The 9,973-nt window shown below is 53.1% G+C and overlaps 1 protein-coding gene across 3 annotated transcripts; it reads left to right on the top strand.

Annotated features, from left to right (window-relative positions):
* The first annotated feature begins 287 nt into the window (after positions 1–287).
* LOC125703011 (apoptosis-inducing factor 3-like) lies at positions 288–7,953 on the top strand. 3 transcript variants are annotated; one of them, XM_048966954.1, is made up of 18 exons: positions 288–1,724; positions 1,883–1,992; positions 2,076–2,185; positions 2,737–2,781; positions 2,863–2,944; positions 3,079–3,191; positions 3,566–3,652; positions 3,783–3,874; positions 4,100–4,230; positions 4,751–4,866; positions 5,218–5,289; positions 5,619–5,682; positions 6,075–6,151; positions 6,233–6,350; positions 6,447–6,545; positions 6,794–6,869; positions 7,065–7,169; positions 7,275–7,953. In XM_048966954.1, the coding sequence occupies exons 1-18, from the start codon at positions 1,663–1,665 to the stop codon at positions 7,303–7,305; spliced, it is 1,590 nt and encodes a 529-aa protein (XP_048822911.1). In that variant the 5' UTR covers positions 288–1,662; the 3' UTR covers positions 7,306–7,953. The 3 variants fall into 3 exon arrangements, 2 of the variants coding, with proteins under 2 accessions (XP_048822911.1, XP_048822910.1); XR_007380743.1 differs by lacking the exon at positions 7,275–7,953 and having other exon boundaries at positions 6,447–6,869; positions 7,065–7,102; XM_048966953.1 differs by lacking the exons at positions 7,065–7,169; positions 7,275–7,953 and having other exon boundaries at positions 288–961; positions 1,122–1,724; positions 6,447–6,906.
* The last annotated feature ends 2,020 nt before the right edge of the window (positions 7,954–9,973 follow it).

Here is a 9,973-nt window from a genome sequence, read left to right as displayed (position 1 = left end):
GCCTGGCCAGCAAGGCAGAGTCCAAAAGCAGCTTTTTGGCACTGCGAGAAAACACTCTGCACCTGCACTCATCGTGGGTGTGCAGCACCCATGGGCTGGGAGCGCTCCTGGCATCGCAGCACCCAGTGTCCTTATTGCTCTGTGGGCCCAACAGAGCAGAGCACTTTGCTGGATGCAGTTGTACACTTACTGAGCATCCACGTGCACATCCTCTTCTCAGGGTTGTGCCCATCTCCAGGAGGATTTTCAGCTCCCCTGCGCTGGGTTTGGGAGCACGTTGCATGGCAGGATGCTGCTGCCTGTAATGGGGATGATGACAGAGCCGGGGATTAGTCCCCACTCTGCGTTTCGAGGCATATTTAAAGGTTTTGAAACATCTTGACTGTGAAATAGAGATAAGAACTGGAGGAGACGCAAACTGCGGAGGCGTCACTCCCATTTTTTCACAGCTCCCACCCGGCTGCAAAAAATAGCACCATCAGCAGCACCCAACCCCATGCAACACACACACATGGACACAGCGGTGCTGGGACGCCCAGAAACCAGCACACACTCACACAGGAGCAGAGCAAAGTGCAGCAAAACCAGCAGGCACCAAGCGACCAACGGCTCTTCCCACTGAGAAACAGGAGGAGTTTCTCAGCGTTGACTCAGTTTGTTTCCGAAGCGGCACAGCCCTCAGACCACACCTGCCCCATCAGCCCTAAGTGCCCTTAATTCCTCAGCGAGCAGTTTCTAAACCTGAATTAGGAAGGAAAAAAAAAACAATAAATAAAAAGGAATGAAGTGGTGGAGTGATTGCAGTAATCAGATACACCGCGTCCCCGCTGCCGCCCATCGGCCGGGGGTGGTGGGCACGGCCACGAGAGCATCGCCCAGCGTGGGATGGGGGAGCTGGCTTTGGGGACAGACACACGGACGGGAAAGAGCTACATGGATGGTGGCAGCTCCCGACGAGGCTGTGAGTATCCGTCAGAGCTTTTCCCTGGGATGAGGGGTGGTGATGGGGGAATTTGCTGAGGTGTTGGGGCTGGTGGTGAAGTTGCTGCTGTCTGCCATCCGCTTGCCCATGGGAATGCCATGAGCAGCCCTTCTATCTCCATTTTTTTCCTTCAAAGCAGAGTGGAAAATCTCCAAACACACAGCAAACAGCCAAGGGGCCGTGCAACAGCAAGAACCAAGATTTGTTGCTCCTTCTTCATCCACTTCAGGCAGGGATTGCTGCTTTTCATTACGATTATTATCCTAAATCCTTCTTTACTTACCCCAGTACCACCTCATCACCAGCATGGGAGGGATTTTGAAGGTGCAGACCCCAAGCCTTGTTGACAGCATCATGCCCAGGGTGGCCATAAATAATTTCAAATCATTTTACTGATTTCTGGCACAACTGCTGGAAGCCTTCCTTGCTTACTTATGATACGAGCTGAGTTTAATGGGTTGCCATATGCAAACAAGAGCTGGGTGAAATCAGAGAAAGAATGGCTGAATGAATGGGTTGGGAGACCAAAAAATGAAATAAAATAGGGAAAATGTGTACTTTCTGCTGATCATAGCCTTTTTATTTCAGCTGAGCGTGGAACCTTCTGAGCGGCACTGGCTGCACATTTTGGGGTGGGATCTCAGAGGCACAGAGGCCGACCCCTCCCTGTGTCCATCAACATGGATTGCAATGACATCGTCACTGCAGAGGTCTGCAAGGAGGACGACATTGGGGATGGAGAGTGAGTAGCCCACGGAGAGCCCACCACCGTGAGCCATGCAGGCCGCAGGGCCAGCGCTGCCATGGCAACCGCCGCCATGTTGGCTGCCGCCATCTTGTTGGTGGAGGGAGCATCGCCATGGCTGTGAGGGGCTGATCCCCGCTCCCTGCCATGCCCAGACTCTGCGAGGTGATGGTGGCTGGTTACCCGGTGCTGCTGGTGAGGAACAAGATGGAGTTCAGTGCCCTGGGCAGTAGGTGCCCGCACTACGGCGTGCCGCTCAGCAAAGGTAGTGCTTATGGGGGGCAGTGGGGAGAAGCCATACTGGGGGGGGAAGCTCTCACCAACTGGCTGAGGGGGGTTCTATTGCAGGGGTCTTGAGAGGGCACAGGCTGCGCTGCCCCTGGCACGGCTCCTGCTTCAACATCCGAACTGGAGATATTGAGGAGTACCCTTCTCTGGACTGCCTGCCTTGCTTTAAGGTGATATCTGGTCTCTTCCCCCCTGCTTGGTCCATGTCCCCTCTGCTACCCACTGCCTACAAGCATGGCGATTGAAAAGGCCATGCCCTGGCCACAGTGCTGATCACACAGAACTACACATGGAATGACTTCAGGCATCCTATAGAACCTTTCAATCAACACATCCCGATATCCCTCACAGCCAGAAAAGCTCGTGAGCTCCCCAGCACCAACAGGCACTCACTTGACATTTAAGAACCCTACGTGCCGCTCTTGATGCGTCAGTTTGCTGTCCTCCAACAGCTCAACAAATCAGGACCATGAGTTCCTATTGATGCTGATCCTCTCTCCTTAGAGCTGGGCTCCATTATCTTTCTGCAGTTTTCCACCCTTGCATCCTACATCCTTTTCCAAACAGACCCCAAATTTCCAGACAGCTCGCTGTTACCAAGACCCCCAGACTTGTTCTGCACAAGCTCTTAACACACCATCTGAACAGACTCTCCCACGAGAGCTCTTATCACCACCCCATAAGCACAGTGCATAAATGTACTCTTCTTCCCCCCCTCCAGGTAACAGTGGAAGATGGAAAGGTGTTTGTAACAGCTAAAAAGAAGGTACTGACCATACCTGTTGCCAGTAAGCACCATCAGCACCATGGGCTGGGTACAATTTAATTATCTCTCACTTTATTCTAGGATCTTGAAAGCAGCCTGAGGGTGAAGGACATGAGCAAACGATGCCTTCTCAACCGGAACACCATGCTTCTCCTGGGGGGAGGTCAGTGAAGTGGTCTGTGCCACATCCTCACTACAGACACTGTGAGCTGCCAATCTCATCCCCAAGGAGGACTCATCTTCTGCCTCCCACTCTGCGGTGATGCATAACAGGGCTGAGATGAGCATCTCTCATAGGTGTGGCTGCCCTGACCTGTGCAGAGACACTTCGCCAAGAGGGCTTTACTGGCAGGATCATCATGGCCACCAAAGAGAAACATGCTCCATATGACAAGTCCAAACTGAGCAAGGTTTGTCGGTGAGAAAGGACTGTGCCTGAGTACTGTGTGTGAATTAGGGGCACAGCCCATGCTCAGAACCAGGTTGAGTGATCAGGTGATCCATTCTGGCAAGGCAGCTATCAGGCAAGAAAAATGGGTGTCATTTCCAGCTAGTGTCTCACTTCCTCTTGATCAGAGTACATCATTAGCAAATGGTTTTATCCTCTGGCTGAGTTCTTCCCACTTTGAGGAGGAGCATGGAAGTGATGGGGATGGGACAGTGCGAGTAGCCATGATGTGCTAGTGCAGGATTTGCTTCTAATGCAAACCTACTTCCCAGTAAACTGCAAGAGCACTGCTGACTGTAAGAACTGCTTTATTTCATACTTCTGCTTTGCTTCCAGGAAATGAATTTAAAAGCTGAGGACATCTACCTGAGGAAACCTGAATTCCTGTGTGCTCATGGCATAGAGCTCTGGACAGAGAAAGAGGTGCAAAAAGCAGCTGAGATCAGTCCTCAATGGGTGGTTCTCTTCCTGCCATGAGGAGGAGAATTGATGTGACAGGACAGAAGTGGACCAGGAAAATGCCTCCTTGATCTTTACCTCCTGTCTCCTGCAGGCAGCGTCAGTGGATTTCCAGAAGCAGAAGGTTCGCTTCATGGACGGATCCTCTCAGAAGTACAACCAGCTGCTCATTGCAACAGGCGGACAGTGAGTGCACAAAGCATTTGTCACATACACCTTTTCTGATGGGACAAAATGGTTCATTTGTGGGGATTGGAGCTCTTCTAGAAACACGCAAACGGGAGGCAGTAGGAAATGATAGAAAATGATGGGATCAAAAGGCCAAGAGGTTGCATGGGGTTGTGTGCTCCCTTCTTATCATCCCTGTTTTATTTGCAATCATAAGCCATACCTTGGTTCTCTCTCTCTCAGCTCCAGCTTCCTCAAAGTCCCAGGTGCAGACCTGCAGAACGTGTGTCATCTTCAAACCCCAGAAGATTCTAGCAAGATCTTAGAGCTGGCAGCTGGGAAGAATCTTGTGATTGTAGGAGCTTCATTCGTAGGTACCATGCTGGAGGGGCTATTAGGTCTTGAAAAAGTGGGCCTTGAAATGCACTTCTGCTGTGTGAGCTTTTAAATTAAAGGTCCTCAGGGAAGGGAGTCATCCACTGCCTGTCTTGGTCCCACACTGGAGTTCTGTACCTGGGGCTTTATCAGTTACACAGCAGAACCTTTCTCTTGATGGCCAGAAACTTTGAGCCATATACAGTTCCTGGACCAGGGCAGAGGGAAATGTGCCTTGTGAAAAGGTCTGTCAGAGGAGCTGGACTGTCCAGAAGCAAGGGGGTAAGGTACAGAAGGGAGCTATGCAGCTAGGAGCTTCTCTTTGTATTTCCTAATAACTGGGTCCATAGTGCACAAGAACAAAGTGAAATATAACAGCCCATAAATGCAAAGAAAAGCAGTTAAGCATTGGCAATCCATCAGATCTGTTCTTGTCTGGAAGGGGTAAAGATTCCCCAGGAGGAGTGTGCAGGTTCCTACTTGCAGCAGACTTACCTGGAACATGCCATTCACTTGCAGGAATGGAGGCAGCTGCCTTCCTCTCAGACAAGGCTGCTGTCATCTCGGTGGTGGAAAAACATGAGTTCCCTTTCCAGAAGACGCTGGGTCCTCAGGTTGGAGGCGTTGTCTTGAAGGTTAGGAAAACCCAGTGCTATCCAAACAGCCCTGCTATCCACCACCACCCAGGAACTGCAGCCTGGTAACGCCTGGCCACCTTGCTCAGAGCTCACATGTAAACCCCCAGCTTTCCTCATGCACACGTTACACATCCTAGCTCAATCCCTCCCTAAGCCCCATCTCATGCTGGTGCTAACTGGGATGGCAGAGCAGAGGCAGACTCCCAGCGCACCCTGCAAATAAAACCTTCCTGCAGCACGGAGCAGCAGCTGAGCTGTCTGCCTGCGTTCTGGCTGGATGCTGCTGCTGTTTTTACGAGCTTGGAATTTCCTAGTGAACACTCAAAGCAGCTTCCTCTTCCTTTTCAGATGCTGCAAAGTAAGGGAGTCAAGTTTTACATGAAAAAAGAACTCCGTGAGCTGAAAGGGAAGGATGGAAAGGTCAGTCATGCCACTGAGGTCTCTGAACTTCTATTTTTAGGGGACACCCCCCTCAAATTGAGGTGTATCCCAGTGCCTATGCCTAGGCTAGCTCCTCCCATGTCTAGACCCTCATGTTTCCTTGCACTGAGCACAGCTCTGAGCTCAGAGGGCAACAGCATGCTGCTTTCCTTGATTTTCTCTTACGTTCCCAGCAACACACATTAGCTGGACAAGGTCATCTCAGCCTGAGAAAGACAATAGAGAGCAAAGAATAAGGCAGCGGAGAGGCTACAGGGATGAGAATAGAGTTTTTAGCCCTTTGCTAATGATCCTTGCTTCTTCCCCAGGTCACAGAAGCCATTCTTGCCAGTGGAGAAAAACTACCTGCGGATGTGGTGGTGGTGGGAATAGGTAAAGTGAGCCCAGCTGGAGAGTGAGGCAGCTCTGGAAATGGGGAGAGCATCTCAGTCTGTTCTCATTACCCAGTCCTTCCTTTTGGTCCCACCCACTTGAGGGGCTTATGAGCAATAGGCATGAGGAAAGGAATGACTTACAGCCTTGATACGACTTTGGCACGCTTGCTGAGCTCTGTAGGTCACTGCTGTGTTATCAGAGCACGCCTTGTTCTGGGTCCTGGTTTTATTGTCGCTGGGTTAGCTCAGCACCAGCCCTGGTCACTGCTGTAGGCTGCCCTGGTCCAGGCAGGCTGAGAAGTACCAAGGCCACACGTTCACTTCAGGGCCAAAATTACTCCCTGCCTTCACAGAGCCTTGCTGCATTTGTCCTTACTCCTTTCCTTGCAGGGGTGACCCCCAACTCTTCATTTCTGAAGGGCACCTCCATCGCCAAAGACAAAAGTGGTGCCATCCTGGTGGACCTGGTGCGTGCCAGCTGAGTACCCACAGCTAATTCTGAGTCCTTTCCTTTTCATTGTTGCATTAATGGCTTTTTGTCCCATTAGCACATGCGAACCAACATCCCAAACGTCTTTGCTGGGGGGGATGTTGTCTCCTTTCCCGTAGCGCTGCTCAATGGGAACCACTCCAGCATCCATCACCAACAGGTGGCAGAGGCCCATGGTGAGGCAGTGCTTCCCAGCTCCCCTCAGACAATCAGCAGCCATTTCAGGACCTCCAGGAAACAAAAATGTTCCCACTGATGGTCCATTGCCACAGGTTCCATCGCTGCCTTTAACATGTTGAAGAAACAGAAGGAGTTGCACACCGTCCCCTTCTTCTGGACCACGATGCTTGGGAGAAGTATCCACTATGCAGGTAGGATGGGGCAGAGAGAGAGGAATGAAAGGGCACAGTTGTCCCTCTCCAAACCAAGGAGGAACTTGGGACCACGTGCAGTCCTGCTCCTCTGGGTCAGCTCTGCTCGGCCAGAGTCTCTCTGCCTGCTCCCAGCCCCATGCAGAGTCACATCCCCTCTCCTTCTTCCTGCACTCCAGGTGCCATTGAGGTGGGGTGGGTGGCACTGCTGTACCAGAGCTTCCTGACCCCATGACCATCTTCTGCAGGCTGTGGTAAGGGCTACACAGACATCGTTCTGAAGGGCAGCTTGGAGCAACAGAAGTTCCTCATCTTCTACCTTAAGTGAGTGGAGCTGCACTACGGTGTAACAATGCAGGGACCCCGGCACCCACCCCCATTCCCTCTGCCCCACTGCTCCCATGCTTGGTGCCCCATGTCCCCCTGCCCTAAGCTCTCCTCAGCCCGCTGTCTGCAGGAGGATGCTGCTATGCTATGTCACGTGCACCAAGGAGCTCTGCATCCTTCTTTCTCTTCCAGGGATGGCTTTGTGACAGCAGCTGCCAGCCTAAACTGTGACCCCATAGTGTCTCTGATTGCTGAAGTTTTATACTTGGGGAAAAAAATATCTAAAGAAGAAGCAGAGTAAGTGATGCCCTGAGCAGCAGGGTGTTGCCTTCCCCTGCAAACACAGAGCCCATAAGCACAGTGCTGAGCTCCTGCAGATCCCCAGTGCCCCTCTTGTTGCAGGGCCTACGATATCAACAACACACCCTTGTGACAGCAAGCTAAGCTTCATCCGTACACTGCCACGGGGAGCACAGCATCAACCAGGAATTAAAGCTCAACTTGTTGCAAGAAAAATAAAGTGGAAGCAAAGCTGGATTGAGCACATGCATTTTGTGTTTGCACAGCCCTTGGCTGCTCTTTGCACTCCGGGGCAAAACAGGTGTGCTTTTTCCTAACCAGGGACCTGCTGGGCTGGGCAAGAGGAGATCACACAAGGCCCCCAGTCCACCGCCTCCATCCACCACCTCCAGCTCACTGCTGGCAGGGAGCATTCATTCAGCACACCCCCGGTCACGCTGACCTTCTGCTTTGCAGAAGTACATTTTCCCAGCGAGGGGAACTCTGAGCGAGGCAAGCTGCTCTCACAGCTGGGAACAAGACAGTCTGTGTGCAAGAGCTGATGCCAAATAACTCACCCCTAAGGACAGAAGGCTGCGAGCCGACCTTTGAGCGAGCAGCACCTGCTGGCATTGCTACAGCTGTTGTGAATATTGCATTAGCTGCTGCAGCGACTGCTTCCCAATCCAGCAACCCCAGCCCAGCTGCACGCAGCATGGCATCCCCAGTGCTGGCTGCTTCAAGGAGGAGGGCGGATGCTGCAGGAAACGCAGCCTCAGTGCTGGAGGAAAGAGTTGCATGGTTTTGCAAGGCAGCAGCAAGTGAGGCTGTGCACTCTACAGGAAGCACTGCACTTACTCACCGGTCACATGGCACTTCACAGGAGGAAGGGTGAGCTCTGAGTGTCAGGCAAGTTCCCACAGGGACACTGTGTCAGCCTCAATCCCTCTGCTTTTATGCTCAGTGCAGAGCTGAGCCCGTTTGCTCAGCAGGTGAGATAACATTGCACCGTTTTTGTGTAAAACACTCGAAGTTGCACCCCAGCACCTTCTCACATATGAAGCTAGAACAAAATCCCCGAATTCTGTGGGTTCAGTGCTGCCGTGCAGTGCAATTCTCAACCCTGAAACTGCCCCAACTTACCCAAGGGGAGCACATCACAGCAACAGGAGGAACAGTGACCCTAAGCACTCCCCACGTGCTGACACACAGAAGGGCAGAGACGCAGTGGCAGGAGCACACAGCTCCTCCATACCGCACACCAACAGCTCTGGCACAGCCATACCTGGGAGCTGCTCATCCTCCCGCCCCATGCGCTCACTGCAACTGCTTTGTGCCCCTCATTTTCCTCTGATTCTGTAGGAACTCGCCGTTCTGCATCTGGGCTGGGAGAGCACAGTGCTGCCTGCAGCCAGGGGCGTTCCTCCATCATCCAACACTGAGCAGGAGTTGGTCCAGGGGGGCTCAGTAGCCCTGTTCCTTGCAGTAGGCAGCAGTAACTCCCCCCCCAAAGAACTCCACTTCCTGCAGCCATCAGCAGATGCATGCCAATTTCTTATCAGAATGAAGGACGTTGTGCAACAGATTCACCCCACTTCTGCCAGTTAAGGGACACCAAACTGCTTTCTGCACATCACCAGGTGCAGAAATCCAGCAGCAGCCTTACACCCAAACAGGGAAATTGAACCTGAACTGTGCAGCCTCCAGCACGAGGCTCCTGCTCTCCTTGCTGGGTTCACACACAGAAGTTTTACCCCATTATCTTGGATTCCTGAAGGCTGTGCCCAAACCCCTCCTGGTGCCACCATCAGCTGCTCAAGCAGGGAAGGCACAGCACACCCAGCATACCTGAAGCCCTGGCACTGCCCCAGCACAGGCCATAGAACAGGGCAGCCATTCCCTGGGCTGTGCATGACTCGGCCCTGAGTCAGCAGCTCCGCAGCCCATCCCACCCAGGCAGCCCCATCCCACCACCCAGCTCTTTGCACTGCCAATCCCTGTAACAGCACAGATCAGCCCTGCTGTAACTGAGACGGACCCAAAAAAACAACCCTCTGCCCACTGACCCCTGTGGGACAGAGCTGCCACCCCTCCCTGCCACCCCACAGTCCAAAGTCACCACCATCCTCCCACCCCACAGGCAACGAATGAGTGGTTCAGGAAAACACAAAGTTTAATGTCTCTGGCCGTCTCAATTCAATGCCATCCCACCATGGGGTGGGACCCCATTCCCTGTTTTATAGCCCTGGCTTTGCCTGGAGGCTCCTCATCCCCACCGGGCTCATCCTCAGCTCCCTCGGGGTGCCTCCATGGGATGCTGTTGGCTCACTCATCCCGGTGGCTCAGGGCACAGCTGCAGCTGACATCCGACGTCGCAGCGATGAGCGTGGCTACATTCAACAGTTCTTCAACTGGCAGCTTTAGCTACTAGAGAAGGACATAAAGCTTGCCACTGAAGAACTGCTGCCGGGCAGCCAGGAGCAGGCAGAGGAGCAGCAGCTGTGGAGGAAACACCACATCAGAGCCAGCACACAGCACTGCCTGCACCAAACGTACCCTCCCAGTGCCCTCCAAAGCCAGGGCTGACATCCCATGGGGGTACAACAGCCCAGGGAACGCGGGGGCAGCTCCATCCCTCCCTTCCCCATAGCCAGGTGCCACAGAGCAATCCCCTTTACCACACAGGGAACCAAGGCCGTTCCAGCTGGAAAACACCAGATAAGAAGCCCGGATCATAGAGGCTGCCACAGAGATGGGGCTGTGAGGTTCTGCGGGGAGGATGGGGTGGGTATGGTGTTTCCCAGGCTCTCACCTCCAGCACC

This window comes from Lagopus muta, chromosome 20, assembly GCF_023343835.1.
Source record: "Lagopus muta isolate bLagMut1 chromosome 20, bLagMut1 primary, whole genome shotgun sequence".
Classification (NCBI taxonomy): domain Eukaryota; kingdom Metazoa; phylum Chordata; class Aves; order Galliformes; family Phasianidae; genus Lagopus; species Lagopus muta.
Note: the sequence above shows the minus strand (reverse complement) of the source record. Positions and strands in the feature narration are given on the sequence as shown.